Raw genomic sequence first — 16,950 nt, forward strand, 5'->3', positions numbered from 1 at the left:
TCTTGATCGCATAGCTAGGCCATTACAGATTACATCATTTCTGTTACCGAGCATTCTGTGCTCACACTGCAGAAAGTAATTTATATTACTTAAATTCAGCACTACAGGTATTTATAGGTCAACATGAACTGACAGGCAGTGTACCTGTAAACGGCCTTCTGTCTACTAACAGTGCCTGCAAGAGAGAAAAAGGGTTACAGCAGAAGGAAATAAAAAAAGCAGGGGCAAAAGGATAGTTGATTACTCTGCTAAGTTTTAATTTTGAGCGATTGTCTGCACATAAATGAAGAACGAGTTGGAAACAAACACTCAAAAAGGTAAGGGATCAGTACTTTGTGAGGAACACCATATGTGCACTGTACCTTTAAAACGTACAAAACTAAACCATTAGAAAGCATCTCGTTTTTGCTCATTGGTCTTAGTGTTGCTTGTAAATATTTTGACTTTGATATAAAACTGCAATGTTTAAATGCCCTTGTTTCCAGCTGATGGCCAACGTATCAGTTGTTTTTTGCTCTACTTTATGAAAGATGTGAGCACATTAAAAGGATAGCTCCCCAAAAATAAAGATATCTCTGAAATTTTAGAATCAAATCAAAGACTTATACTTTTCAAAACTAAGAAATTTTAAAACAAACAGTTTTTAGGTCTGAGGAAGAAAAGTAGAATGAAATAACCTAAGTAAATGGGACTTCTCAGTGAACAAACTTTGAAGTACGACTTGCAGAGCAGGCAGGCATCACAAAGTAGGCCAAGGTCATCTATCACCTCCACTAAAGTGCACATTCTTTACAGGTCTTCTTTGAAAATGTTTATTTCTTCAAACTGAATACCTGAGCAAATAGCCCCAAATAAACACACACTTCTGAACAGGGGGGAGAGAAAAAAATCTCTTTATTTGCAGCCATCACAAAACAATAAATGACCAATGTAGTGCGAGTGCAAGCTTAAAATCTGGACACCAGTTATGCCGCCTGCATCACTAGACAAATTAATTAATCTTCATAAGTTACATAAATCCATTGCTTTTTTGGCATAATTATGCAATTTGCAGAAAAAAATACAGCAGTCAACATAAATATTATATAAACTACAACTGTTGACATCAAGAAGATAACAATGTACTATTAATTAACTTGATACAGTTATTAAATTAGCAAGTCATTTTACCATTACACATTCAGTTATTAAACACAAAATGTGTGGCCATTTATAAAGAGAGGAATGTACACAAAATAAAGTGACTATAATTTGAGAAATAGACATAAACCTCGTGTTCCAACTCAGAGAATCACACCTTAGGTCTGAAGTACAGTTTTCATTCAGCACCAGATATGTCACCTCTCAACTCTCCTGTGTATATTTCAAATGGTATAGTGCTAAATACGAAAGGCATAATATTAACTTTCATTATTTTGAACCCTAACAACACTGGAGTGCAAACTTGTGTCATGTAAAATACAAACTGTTATGGCATTCAGACTTGAAAAGTTGGCTGCTGTACTGGTAATTATTAATCCTGGACAACAGTATCTCAATATATTCATAGTTTTAATATTTCAATTGCACTGGGGAATAGAATCCAAGATCAACAGTAAAGAATTTTTTGATGTGCTGTTACTTCTTTTACATTCATTTTCATTACTCAGTTTCTGCATTTCCTTGAATACAACACATCTTTTTGTTTCAAAGGTTATGATACACCATAAAATATGGCACTTTCAGATGTTGCTCATTCTTAAGATTAGTTATTATTCATCTTAGTTTTAAAAATAATAGTCCAAAAATACAAAATACATCAACTTTTATTATCTTAGAAATAGCCACATTTGGTTTCACTCAAATGCAATCTTACATTAATTAGTAAATCCCAGAATACTTTAAGATTAGCTTTGAGATGGCATTGACGCAATTGATCTCCATACCATGTGCCACACACCGGGCTACTAAACAGGAATTAGGAAGTTGGGTCCATCGCTGGGGAAGAGAAAGTACTTAACTTTAACATTTTATTTGTGGGAAATTGTGTTTTGTCTGAGAGTTAGAACTTTCTGATTTTGGCAAGAATTAACAACTCGGTCGTTTTTGTTTCAATGAACTTAGTGGGTCAACAAACTCTTCATATAACTTTATAAAAATGTTGATAGCAAGTTAGGGCCAGTGGATCTAGCAGTTTTAATATTCCAGTTCTGTTTGGACATGATTTTTTAAAAACCTTTAAACACTATATATATATATATATATATATATATATATATATATATATATATATATATATATATATTATTTTTGTTGGAATTTACTGATATCTGATTAGGAGTGACCTAGTAAATATACTAGGATTTAGTAGACAAATTAAGTAGCAGTTCTGTGGATTGCAAACATTGGCATCTACATATATTCAGTAATTTGATAAAAGGGCTGAAACCATATTTTAAAAGTTTAAAATGCTAATTTTTAAAACTGAAATTAATGTCCAGTTCCAAAAAATGTTGTTACTATAAATTTCTAGTGTTAACAAGACATCAAGAGCAGACAAAATCCAAAGGTAATCCATTATTATGTGTCCATATTATTCTTAACACATGAATCAAGACAGGAAATAGTGTTTTAAACAATTACCAATTTAAATGTAAAAGTATTAGTGTCACTCACTCAAAACTCTGTGATAACATGAATACTCTGTGGTTAAGCAAGGTTTAGACACAAGTGATGTCTCACAGGAATAATTACTACTTGTGCGTCACCAGATCCCACTTCTGGTCTGATGCAATTAAAGTGGGAAATCTATGCTGGCTGCATTTCAAAATCTCTGAGACATACTCTGATAAAAATACCCTGGAGTGCTGTTTCACACACTGTGTTATATACTCTCGCAGATTTTTTCAAATTAATGTAATAATGGAGAGAGACCAAGCCATTTATTCTTTTAGAAAGGCTTTTCCTTGCAAAATTTAACATAGATTAGTCCAATTTACCTAAACCACTGAAATTACTTTTTTCTGAAAGATTTGTTGAACTAAGCATGTATTCTTATAAAAAGGTTGATTGTTTTTTCCATCATGATCCTATACAAATAAAAACTGAAATACCGGTAAGTATGGTATAGCTATATGTTTTGGTTACCAAAATCTACTGCAGATATGTCTCAGACTGACTTTTACCAATACAGAATATCAACAGGAGGCCTTTCATAGACAGAATGAGAATGACTTCATAGAAAGCTATGCCAAGGGAATTTCCCCATTGAAAAACAGGAATGCATTGTCTCTCACTTTTTCCAACAGTACACTAAACACACTGTGTGGACCTCAATGGCACAAATGAGGACTAATGCAAAAAATACAATATATGAAAAAATATACTGCATCTGCTACCCAGTATCTTATACTTTGTGCAGGAGCTGAGAAGCATGGCCACAAACACAAAAAACACTGAGCAAAAAGCAAAGCTGCAGTGGATTGAGAGGACTGATGATCTGGTTTGACAAAGCCAGGTAAATCACCACTGCATCAACAAACTAAGCAAATGTAACATTTACATTTGGAAAAATGTAAGTTTCTTCATTTTGATTGACCTGAAATTGAGCATTTTCAGTTAAGAATCTAACATAAGCCTTTAATTTTGATTTTTGTTAAGAAAGAAAAAGCCTGTTTCATATAACTGTTGATAATCATTCTAATCTTTTTTAGATAAACATTTAACCAACTGTGCATATGCATTTACGTGTAATTTAGAAGCCATTCAAATAATGGTTTGGGGGAATTAGTCTCTCCTTCCAACTCCAGGTGTTCATAGTATCTCAAAACCGCTTGCAACAAATCTCCCACCTTCCAGTTCTTATCTTTTGCTCTCTTCAGAACAAACGGAAGCTTTTAAAGAAAAAAGAGAGTTAGTAATTGGTTGACAATTAAATTTCAAAATAATAATATTCTTAAACCAGGAAAAAAAAAAGAATAATTCATTATTTTTGTACAACAAACCATCTAATACAACTTCCCACCTATCTATCAAATCTGTATTTATGAAACACTAAATTTGGTTCCATTTTACATTGAAATTTTTTATGCACTAATAGTAAGAGAACACATGGAAGGGCTGGAACATCAGACCATTTGGTTTAGGACAAGAATCTTGCCAAGCCTAATCATTTGTTAGTTTCTAGTTCTATGTGATTCATTCATCCCTAAACATATTTTTAATCAACTTCTAATCCTAACTACTCATTAAGCTTCATCTTTTTTTGTTCACTTTCTCAAGAGTTTTGTCCTTTTCAAAGCCTCTGAAGTCATGGACAAACTGAGGATACATTCTTTTCCAAACAGAAAGCTTTTGTCATGCCTTTGCAATTTCACAAAGCTATAGGTGTTGATGGGATAGAGCAGGACTTTACATTTTGGATGATAGTCTTCTAATTGAAAATAATGATCAGGAGAATTATTGAGATTAAGCAACATTCTGAAAGGGAGTCTTCTTTTTCTCAAAGAAATTAGATAAAAACAACTATCAATTCAGGGGCAATTCAGTCTTAAAAACAGTACCCCCTTCTTTGGGTCTGAAGTGTGCCAAATAGGAAGAGCTGCCTTACTGATGATAGACAAACAGAGGTTTAATGTTACAGCAACCAGAAACATTACATCTAAGGAACACATTCCATCTGCGTTTACAGCTTTGAATCTTGCCATTGTTTTATTTTTCTGTTTTCGAAGTATATCTGCATGTTAGCATTTTTCTCAGTACAAAACAGTTTCATCTTCATTAAAATTTGTTGCTGCAAATAACCTCTGTCTTTAATTATTTCTTTCATTAGGAAGACCAGCATAATTCTTTAAAAGATGAAGGCAATCATTACAAGTCACAGACAATTGAGAAGGATTACGATAATTTCCTCTGTCTGAGTTTGTAAAGACTTCTAGACTTCATTTAATTCAGCTTAATGGGGTAAGTCTTTGATTTTCCATCCATAATATTAATAATTGTTCCGCATCATCAATAGCACCAGAAGTCTGATTCATTATTATTGTTGGCTTTAAAGGGGCAGTTGCTTTCACATGTTATTTGAAGTGAGCAGCATCTTTACAATTGTTTTCATTACTGACACTGAGGTGCAGACTGATGATATAGCTTTTTCCACCTTTATATTTCTTTATCATTACAGTTTTCATTTCTAAATCAATTTTTGTGCATCCACATATGTCTTGGGCACTCTCAGAATCTTTTTGATTTTTTCCAGTCATAACATCACCGAAGTCAAAAACTCAAGAAAATGTTATGAAAATATGTTACTGTGTTATGTCAAATATTATTTAAACTGAGATATGCCTGTATAAACCTCTATTTGCTAATGTATAATTATATAATGTACATAATAAAACAATAAATGACCAAAAACAAAATTCAACTTACCAGACTAAGTTCTTTCTCTGCAGGCTGTGCAAATTGCAAAACAGGCATTTCTGAATGAGATGCAGCAACCCACTGAAGCACTGTCCGCAGCTGCGGCTCCACTTCATGGCTCTTTATTTCAGTGTTAAGTAATAATATTCCTTTTCTAGTTAGTGCTAATCCACCTAAAGCAAACATTAAGAGGAATTAACACAATTATTATATTTTAGTAAACTAATAAATTCCATCTTACATTTACATATTTTGCATACAGTGAACAGGTGTTTGCCACCTTTCTGATTTTCTGTATTAAAGAACATTTTTCACAGTGAATGTGACTGTATACTGTATTTTCATGAAATATAGTAGTGTACACAGTAGAATCTAAAAGAAAAAACAAAATCTCAACTGGATTGCTTCTCCTGTTTGTTTGGTGTGAGTGTTAAATCAGGCATATAATTGTCACTGGATAATTTGATTACTAAATGAAGTGCACTCAAAGCAATACATCAATTGAACTATCTATCAGGCCAGTTAAGCCTGTCCTATGCAAGTCCAACTCATGTCAGCAGGTAGGTTTAACAGGCACATCATATCACAAGCAAAAACTCTCAAAAACCCCTGGAGGAAAATACCATTCATGTCTATTAATTTGGAAAAAGTTACAATAGTATTTCTAGCACTGAAGGGTGCCAGTGAAACACACCTAGTGCCATACTGTCTAATTGTTGTCAACATTTTATCAAAATCTCTCAAAGAAAAAATGTGTAGAAGTTTCCAGGAAGTTACAAATAACCCTAGACCACAATTAGAGATAATAAGATTTCTCGCCATAGCTAAAGTCAATACTCATAACTCCAATGTGAGAAATATCCTGAACGATAAAAAAAAATAAAAGGCTGACACCACTTAATATCTTGACTGTTAACCTGAACTGGAAATTTTACATCCTGAAAGTATGTTCTATACACAGACATGTGAAAAATGGTACTTAGTGGAAGATGTTGGTCCAGTTATGTCTAAAGAAAAGCTAACACTGCATTCAGGAAGGAATTTCACAGCTGGATTTCAGTATGGTAGAAATTACTGGATCAGTATAAACTGTCATTAATTTGCACCACTGTGAATAATCAAGTATAGGTGAGAAGCAAACAGGCAAAAGATCCCCAACACCATGCAGATCTGACGAACTGAAGAAAAATAAATTCATAATTTTTGCTTAATCCAAATGCAAACATAAATCCCCCTGAGACAATGCAGAAGAATGTGAAACAGAACCTTCTGTTCAAAGGCAAAAATCTGTTCTGCAAGGATGAGAGAGACAGAATTTCATATATAACACTACAACATAATGAACATAACTGAAGAAAATGTATGGGTACATAGAAGTAGTATCCACTTAATGAGCTCAAGAGGTCAATTTCATTTTTTTCACTCAAGGCATGGGCTAATACCTAGCTTTCTCTAAATAGTGAATTAAATGTGACACCACTGTGTCCCTGATAGACTACTTAACTGGCAGACCACAGCCTGTGCGAATTAAGAACTGTGTCTTAGACATTTGTCATGAGAATCACAGGTGTTCCATGGTGAACTGTTCTACCTCTCTTTCTATTTACCCTGTACATCTCAGTCTTTAGATATGACACGGAATCATGTCATCTGTAGAAATTTTCCAGTGAGAAAGATTTAGATTCATCAAAGGTGGGAAGGAGTGAACACAAGACACTAGTAAAGAACTCTGTTGAATTGTACAAACTAAACCACCTACAACGTTACAGTAATAAGACAAAGGAGTTAATCAATGACTTCAAGAGTGTCAAGCCCACTCTGCCCATTGACAATGAAGTGGAGGTGGTGAGGACTAGGGCTCTGAGAGACTGCTTTGGAACTACAGACTGGGATATTCTGGAGGGATCACATAGTGAGAACATTGAGGAGGTTGTTGACTGCACAACTGATTACATCAACTTCTGTATGGACATTGTAGTTCCAGTAAGAACAGCACAATGCTATGCTAACAACAAGCCATGGATTACAAGTGACATCAAAGGCCTTTTGAACCAGAAGAAAATGGCTTTTAAAGGTGGTGATCAGCATGAGCTCAAGCGCGTGCAGAAGGAACTCAGAGTCCAGTTCAGGGCGGCAAAGGAGTAGTACAGGAGAAAGCTGGAGCAGAAGTTGTAGAATAACAGCATGAAGGAAGTGTGAGATGGGATGAAGCTCATCACTGGCTGCAGCTCGAAGCGGGGTGCCACCATCGAGAGAGACATGGAGAGAGCAAACCAAATGAACAACTTCTTTAACAGGTTTAACCACCCTAACTCACTCTCACCTCGGAGTACTGCATCCTCCAACCATCCTTCTGCTGATACCAGCATAGGAGAGAAACCCCCACAATTACAGCAGTGCAGGTGAGCAGAGAGCTGAGCAGACTTCGTGCCAGCAAAGCAACGGGTCCAGATGGAGTATTGCCACGACTGCTGAAGGCCTGTGCGCTGGAACTGGGGAGTCCTCTACAGCGCATCTTCAACCTGAGCCTAGAACAGGGGAGAGTCCCAAGGATTTGGAAAACATCTTGTATCACCCCAGTCCCAAAGGTATCACGTCCTAGTGAGCTGAATGACTTCTGGCCTGTTGCTCTGACGTCACATGTGATGAAGACCATGGAGCGGCTGCTGCTTCACCACCTGAGGCCACAGGTCCGTCGCACCCTCGACCCTCTGCAGTTCGCATACCAGGAGAAGGTGGGAGCGGAGGATGCCATCATCTATATGCTACACAATCTCTCTCAAACTTGGACAGAGGCAGTGGTGCTGTAAGAATTATGTTTTTGGACTTCTCTAGCGCCTTCAACACCATCCAACCTCTGCTCCTTAGGGAAAAACTGACAGAGATGGGTGTAGATTCACACCTGGTGGCATGGATCGTGGACTATCTTACAGACAGACCTTAGTATGTGCATCTTGGGAACTGCAGGTCTGACATTGTGGTCAGCAACACAGGAGTGCCGCAGGGGACTGTACTTTGTCCAGTCCTGTTCAGTCTATATACATCAGACTTCCAATACAAGTCCTGTACTGTCACGTGCAAAAGTTCACTGATGACACTGCTATTGTGGACTGCATCAGGACTGGGCAGGAGGAGGAGTACAGGAAACTAATCAAAGACTCTTGCCTGAAAACCAGCAAGACCAAGGAACTGGTGGTGGATTTTAGGAGGCCCAGGCCCCTCATGGACAGCGTGATCATCAGAGGAAACTGTGTGCAGAGGGTGCAGACCTATAAATACCTGGAAGTGCAGCTGGATGATAAATTGGACTGGACTGCCAATACTGATGCTCTGTGTAAGAAAGGTCATAGCCGACTACATTTCCTTAGAAGGTTGATGTCCTTCAACATCTGCAATAAGATGCTGCAGATGTTCTACCAGATGGTTGTGGCGAGTACCATCTTCTACGCGGTGGTGTGCTGGGGAGGCAGCATAAAGAAGAAGGACACCTCACACCTGGACAAACTTGTGAGAAAGGCAGGCTCTATTGTAGGCACGGAGCTGGACAGTTTGACATCTGTGGCAGAGCGACAGGCGCTTAGCAGGCTCCTGTCAATCATGGAGAATCCACTGCATCCACTGAACAGTGTCATCTCCAGGCAGAGGAGCAGCTTCAGCGACAGACTGCTGTCACTGTCCTGCTCCACTGACAGACTGAGGAGATCGTTCTTTCCCCACACTATGCGACTCTTTAATTCCACCCAGGGGGTAAACGCTAACATTATTCGAAGTTATTGTCTGTTTTTACCTGCATTTTTATTACTCTTTAATTTAACATTGTTTTTTGTATCAGTATGCTGCTGCTGGATTATGTGAACATTGCTAGTCAAATATAATTCAAATTTATTTATTTAAAGGCAAAACCTGATTATCAATTGTAAAAGAATGGTTGTTCGTTTTACTAACACGAATTTTTCATATTACTTAACCTCTTAACGCGCACACGTGCCGGTCCCGGGACATAACAGCATTTTAAAAACGTTACAGTAATGTGTGCATGCCCATCTGCCATGCATCTCGACACCCTACCCATCAAATGAAACTTCAAAGTCTCGTCTTTCCGCTGATATAAACCATTTTGACACACAACAACCACAGCACTGACACTAAAGCCTTTTTTTACAGAGAAGTACATACTTTTAAGAGTTGACTGTCCCTAACTTTGAAGACCCCCTGCAAGTCAAACATCAATATTTCCGAGCAGTATTGATCCCATTGTGTCCGTAAGGCTCCAGCGAATATAATCCAGTAAAACGATTTAGGTCCAAAACACACAATATATTCTCAAAGGGACAAAAACTCCAGAAAACGTTTCATAACTTGAGACCACCTACGTAATTTTTTTTCATTTATATTGCTCATATCAGACGTAATTTGTTTCTGTCGGCGATAACCATGCTACCGCATGAAACACTGAAGTGTTAGCTTCCGAAAGACACCTAAGTTGGCCAATTACGACGGGTCTGGGGTTGACTGGCACCTCGTATAGCCAACCAGTGTCACAGAAAGCTTGGAGGATGACGTATAGCTCCAAACCCTGGTAGAATCTACCAGTTTGATTGGACACTGTGACTGACACTCAAAACTTACAGCCAATGAGCAGCCGAGCATTTTGATATGTAACTTGCCATACTAACTTGTAAACAAAGCGATCGGAGCTGCGTGAAGGTGGCATTTGTGCCAGTCTGCAGAGTTGGTGCGTGGTTGTTTATTGTGATTTCGCCAAGTTTTTTCACATTTTAAATATGAATAAAAGTAGAAGTTTAAACGTAAATAAACGCTCGATTAAATAATAGATGCATGTATGCGCGTTGCGAAAGTATTCAACCGCCCAGGAGACGTCTAATGGCAGAGAGCGGCGTGCCGCCTTGTGCTTTCTGCTTGCTAGTGATTGCTTCCATCAAGTGGCACATGGAAAAACGCTGAGCTGTGCTGTAACAGTTTGTAAAAGATATATATAGTTTGTGTGCATTTTATAAAAAAAAAAAGTAAAAAATAAAAAATATAAATATATTTTTGGCCCATAACTTGTATTGACTATTTTTACATAGAAATGTGTATTTTTTATTGTTTTTATTATGGAACATGAATTTCCATAACTAATAGAGTGACACTGTGTGTAGATATAGATTCCTTTAGGTGTAAGCTTTCAGTAGAGCCCTCATTGATATATGTGGGTTGAAGCATTCAAAAGTTATTACACTTTTTCCATATGTTACAAAATGTGGATAATGGTCCCTCTAAAAAGCCCCTGGGCATGCCCACATAAAAACTGGTGTAAAAAATGTCATTTTTACAGGTATTCTTTTCAAATTTGAAATTTGAGTAGTCAACAAGTTATTCTGTTGGTACATAGTGTGTTTCTGTCTCCACCTACCTACTGCAGCTTTATTTTCCTTTATTTTCATAAAAAAAACTTAGGCGAGAACAAAAAAATTCGTTTTTTTTGTGAGTTCTAATGTGCATAACTTTTGATCAGTCACACCTACAGTGATTCTGACTACTAAAGGTGAAACTAGAGAATGTCACCTTTACAAAGAGACCAAACGTGTTTATATTCCAGATAGTTCAATAACAGCAATGATTCTAATTTGGAGAGGTCGAATTACAGTACAAGCGATTTAGCAAAAATGACCCCGCTTGATAAACATGCAAACCATTATCAACATTTTTGTAAATTTGAAGGGTAATCTTATGTTCAATAGCAAAACTTACGGCTTGACTCCTTCACAGTGTATTTTTTTCCCATCCCACTGCTCTCCACTTTGATCAACAAATGTACTTGGAGCAGCTTTTCTAAATGGCCTAAAAGTATTATTTTGCGTTTGATTCTGTCCCATTCACTCTTAAAGAAGAGATGCCGACTGCTGTTTAATGCTAAGACCTTCTCATTAAAGCAATTGTAAAATACCTATCATAAATCTGATTTTCCTTTTATTAAAATGCTTTAAAATTCCCTATTCTAAAGAGCCTTGTGATGGTCAGCCAGCACCCCGTGTCCCACAATTATCTCTCTATCTTGCATAGCTGCTGGTTTGACACACTGGGTCTAAAACAATGAGGTGTAATTAAAAATATTCAGGCCAACTTTATTTAAAATATTTCTGCATCTATAAATGAGAAAAAAAAATTGACAGACTGTGTGAATCCTGACATGGTACAGTGATAAGCCTGCATTTTTAGGTGAGTTCACAGGAGCCAACTGGCTTTTTATTCTGAAAGCCGTGATACAAACAGTACCCTACCACTACTTCTTGGATATCTCCAAAATAATAAAACAGGTCTACCTTCAAACTGTCTGCCTCTTGCCTGCTTTCCTGCTTCATTTACAATTCTCACTGATTGCGGTTTTACTGGGTGATCCAGATACAACTCAATCCTTATCAGCGCAGCCATAAAAGCAGCCATGAAAGGAAGCTGAAATCCTGTCACCACGCTTTGCTACATTATTATTAATATTTAAAAATTTTGTATTTTAAGTGATTCTGCATGCGTAAAGTGTATATAAAAAGGTTGCTGCATGGGTCCCTCTTGTAACACTCAGCTGGTGTCCAGCACTATAACCATATTGTGACATGTCTTGCTGCTGCAAGGACATCTGTAAAGAATGGGGAGCATAACTGGGGCGGAGCCCATGGAGAAAGCACTTTTTGTGAGGGTACAGGACAGTTGAGTGACAGGGGGTGAGGGCTATTGTTTTCATTCCCAACAGGCTGAGAGGTTTGACTTGAACACACAGCTGTCATTGCTAGACTGAAAAGAAGACAGCAGTGCAGATGCTTCCCTTTTACAGAGTGCAAGTGCTTGGGATTTTGATGGCTCTTTAAATAAGCATTTGGACATTACACTAAGGCAGTCTGTGTGCAAATGTAAAATTTCTGAGATGATTATTAATTATCTCAAATAATCACACTTACTGGGAAATATAAATACACTGTGACAGTGCCAAAAACGTACTCGTTTTCATTTGAGGAAATTCATCTTGATGTATGTTAAATATGCAGTACAGTGATCCCTTGCTATATCTCGCTTCAACTTTCACGGCTTCACTCCATCGCGGATTTTAAATGTAAGCATATCTAAATATATATCACGGATTTTTCGCTGGTTCGTGGATTTCTGCCGACAATGGGTCTTTATGGTACATGCTTCCTCAGTTGGTTTGCCCAGTTGATTTCATACAAGGGACGCTATTGGCGGATGGCAGAGAAGCTACCCAATCAGAGCACGTATTACGTATTAAATAAAACTCCTCAATGATATACGATATGCTTCCCGTGCGGTGCTTTGCCTACATGAAAACCTGAACAGCACGTATTGATTTTTGATTGTTTGCTTTTCTCTGTCTCTCTCACTCTCTCTTACATTCTCTGCTCCTGACGGAGGGGGTGTGAGCAGAGGGGCTGTTCGCACACTGGCCTAGAGGATGCGAACGCTCCTCTAAAAAATGCTGAAAGACTACCTTCACATTGCTCCCTTCCTTGCAGCTGCTTTGTCTGGCGGTGCTTTGCATACTTAAAAGCCCGAACAGCACCTACTGATTTTTGATTGTTTGCTTTTCTCTCTCTCTCTCTCTGACATTCTCTGCTCCTGACGCGCACTCCTTTGAAGAGGAAGATATGTTTGCATTCTTTTAATTGTGAGACGGAACTGTCATCTCTGTATTGTTATGGAGCACAGTTTAAACTTTTGACTAAAGGGTGTTATTTCATGTCTAGAGGGCTATAATAATGTTAAAAAATGTATCTAGAAGGTCGTAAACAGGTTTTCTACGCTCTAACTGCAAAAATATTCGATTTATAAATAAAGATCCTACTTCGCGGAAATTCATTTATCGCGGTAGAGTCTGGAACAGATTATCCGCGATAAACGAGGGCCAACTGTATTTGTAAACTTGAAAGTGACAAAGCAAGTATGTCTGGCAAACAACTTACCTGTCTTTTAATATCTTCAACAAAAGGTAGACAATAATGCTCAATGAATGAATGTTACTTTAACATTAAAAAAACTATACACCAATGTTGGAAGTAAAGGGATCGTTTTGAAATATATTACTAAACATTCTTTATTTTGATTTGATAAAAACACACTTCCTTTACGATTAATTATTAAATGCAACGTTACCTTCCAAGATGTCTTTAGATTCTGTTTCCTTATCTTCTGTTCCCTCACTGAGAAGTGTAAAATGAAAGGAACAAAAGAATATTTTGAGAGATTATGTTTTATTATTCATTGTAATAAAAACAAAATAAAGAAAAAACATGCAAAATTATAAGGAATTATTGAAAATCATATTAGTGGTACTTGTCACAGTATTTCTTAGGAGCAAGGGAAAGGATTTCCTTTAAAAGTAAGCGAGAATTTATAGTTGCATCTTAAAAAAGTTTAGCAGGTCTTAGTATGTAAATGTGGTCAAAATAGTCATTCTCACCACATTTTAACACCTTTATTTATTTTCTAACACATTTATTTGTCATTTATTATAAGCACGCAACATATTTTTGGTAATGTATCTTGTAATTGCTCTTTGTGGTTACAAGTGCATTATACTGTAGAACGTACCTCAGTGGTTTGCAAGTTGCCAAACATGGCATAATTGAAGCACACAAAAAATCTAAAAATTACACACTAACATTCACAGCCATTTGTTAATTTCAGCTTCTACCATGCAACTGCAGATTTATAAACTGTCAAATAAATGAACAATTTCCCTCCCAATTTGTGCAATTAAATACTGTGATAAGTACAGAAACTGTAAGTATTAACTTGTGCTTGTATGCCTTGCATGCAGTTGATTCACACAGCACTTCTATGTTTGCTTAGGTGAGACTGATGCATTACATTTATTGAATCCCCCATATGGATAAAAAAACCATTGCGTTACTGTGTTCTTCTTAAACCGCTATGAAAACAACCTTTGGTTAACTGAAGGTGGATGCAAAAAGCCCACATAAGCAGACATATCGATTAGCAATTTATTACTAAGGCGGTTATCATGCAAAAAATATGAACATGCCCACTAAATGTATGTCAGCACCCTTTACTGTCAGACCAACCTGTCTGATGGTGAAAAGGATAAACTTTCCTCATAAATATCTCCTTCTAACCCAAGACTGCTCCAGCTACTGCTGTTACCATTACTGCCAAGGGAAGAAAAAAACTCATATTCATACAGAAACACTTTAATAAAAGTTCATTACTTATATTTTATTCCGTATTTCTTTCACTTTTTTAATCAAAAACAACACCGAATTTACAAACAAGCCTAACAATAAAACTGAATCTCCTCTTTCTCTCCTCATGACAGAATGAAAAATCTGCAGGTTTAATTTAGGCCAGCACATCCCATATGAAATCTGCCTACAGAGTGAATTAATATATGCTTACTGTATACACATGCTATTAGTGACAACAATTTAAGAGGGCACTGTATTGTCTAGACCAGTATAATAAAAAAACAGAGACCTGTTAGTACTAATAAGCTACTTTAGTGACTACCACAAAAACGAAGATGATAAATCATGATACACTGGTGCTATTTTCGCATCAGCTAATGCGGCACTGTACCAAATATGCAAAGTTGATATTGAACCTGGATTAAGACATATATTAGGATATATAATATAAAAAGTGTGTAAGCTTGACGTTAAAATAAACTAAATAAAAATAGGAATCAGGCTGCTGAATTTTAAATGATGAACACAGCTCCACTTACATAAACTACATTGGACTCATATTAAAATTAGTCCAGATAATCCAGTAATAGTGTAATAAACTGAGAGATCACACTGTACTATTTCATAACACTTGTGTTGCCCCTGCTCCTCTGTAGCCTTACTGAGATGCCATAAAGCCTGTATTCTAAAGCCAATGTCACATTACACAACTTTTTGTAATGGGGTATTATCAGATTTGCTGATTGCAGTCGCTGATCCTGTCACTGCACCATGTCAAATTACATGACTAAAGACCAGAGCTCATGTCACAATTACCGATTGAGCGCCGATATTCGATCATGCTCTCCCCTTTATCTGACAACCAATAGCGTGCTGCTTAACAGAGCAGGTGCTGTACGAAGCATTAGAATGCAATACAATCTATTTTATGTATAGCACTCTTTACCGATTGCAGGCACAGAGAGATTTGAACATTTCTCAGTCAAAACACAAGTATAATTTATAATAATTACTAAATATAGAACTGATGCACGTAAATACAGATTTGTTAAAAACACACACAGAACAAGAAGAAACTGATTAAACATAAATGGAAATCAACAATTACAGTAGCAGCGGGTTCAGCATAATCTCTGCCTTTAATTTTTTTTCCAATCTGTTGTTGTATTTAAAATATGAGACATCCAACAGACAAGCTTCTCTTCTGTTTGTGAGGCTCACAGTTCCTGTGCTGTCTGATAGAGCTGGTGCTGTAAATGCACAGTGTTAAGGTGTAATAGCTGTGGTGCATTCAGCATTGTCTTTTTTTCTTTTATTTCCATTCGGTTTTAACATGTAAAACATCAGACAGATGATCTTCTATCTGTGAGGTTCAAAACATGCGTGTTCCTTTTTCCTCATCACTACATTCTGTGCATTATACTGTCAGCTGAACACTCATTGGTTCTCAACTCTTGATCATCACTGCAACCAAAGAAAAAATCAAATCTGCTTTATTTGATCTTAGCCTGTCACAGTTTAGTTGGTCTCAGTCATTAGTTATGTCACATCAGAAGACTGACTTCATAGGAGCCGGCCACCGACTTAGACTTGTTAGATTATGCCTAAGATTATGTTCATGAGGGCTACAAATGAAAATCGCTGGGCTCAAGTAGAAATATCCCTGAGTAATCCTCCAGTTGTCATGAAATTCTGAGCCTGTTTTTACGTGATGCTAGAGCATACACAAGTACAAACAGATGCCAACATACATGTATGCATACAAACAGATGCCAGTTTAGCATTATTTAGATAAAAACATGCACACTATTAAACTTTCATCAGATTTTTGAACTATTTCTTAATTAGAAGAACTCTGCTACAAAGCAATTTTCTTTCCCCAAGAGAGATTTTATGACTAAACCATTAAGACTTTTCCAGAGGAAGCTTATGTCTATATTGTAACCGATTAGAGTTAGTTGCTTTTGTTCAACTGAACTTCATTTATTTGTCACTACAATTTAAAGTAAACCTATTAGTTACTAGTTCCAAAATTTCAGTGGCTGGCACATTATACAGTAACAATATTGTATATGGTACAACAACACAAGGTATAAAAAACTATTCAACAAAGAAATGGCAATATTAATTTCTCTTACACTTTAGAAGAGGAGTTATTTGTTTTAATGAGCTTAAATTATTGGCTACTGTAATAGACATAAGTCTATGCTAGCAGCACTGGGCACAAGGTAGGAAACAGCCCTGGACAGAGTTGGAGCCCATAGCAGGGACTACTCATACACACATTCTATGGGCCAATGTATAGTCACCACTTAATCTAATGAGCACATCTTAGGGA

General features: G+C 36.8%; 1 protein-coding gene across 2 annotated transcripts in view; it reads right to left on the minus strand.

Moving 5' to 3' along the window:
• Positions 1 to 877: 877 nt before the first annotated feature.
• akap11 (A kinase (PRKA) anchor protein 11) overlaps positions 878 to 16,950 on the minus strand; it is a 121,924-nt gene continuing 105,851 nt past the window's right edge. Inside the window, exons 9-12 of one of the 2 annotated variants that reach the window (XM_039745286.1) lie at positions 14,493 to 14,576; positions 13,561 to 13,607; positions 5,407 to 5,570; positions 878 to 3,872 (exon numbers count right to left, since the gene is read on the minus strand). In XM_039745286.1, the coding sequence (XP_039601220.1) occupies positions 3,723 to 3,872; positions 5,407 to 5,570; positions 13,561 to 13,607; positions 14,493 to 14,576 (445 nt within the window). In that variant the 3' untranslated portion in view covers positions 878 to 3,722. The remainder of the gene's footprint in view (positions 3,873 to 5,406; positions 5,571 to 13,560; positions 13,608 to 14,492; positions 14,577 to 16,950) is intronic. The other variant, XM_039745287.1, reaches the window with a different exon arrangement.

This window comes from Polypterus senegalus, chromosome 2 (assembly GCF_016835505.1).
Source record: "Polypterus senegalus isolate Bchr_013 chromosome 2, ASM1683550v1, whole genome shotgun sequence".
NCBI lineage: Eukaryota > Metazoa > Chordata > Cladistia > Polypteriformes > Polypteridae > Polypterus > Polypterus senegalus.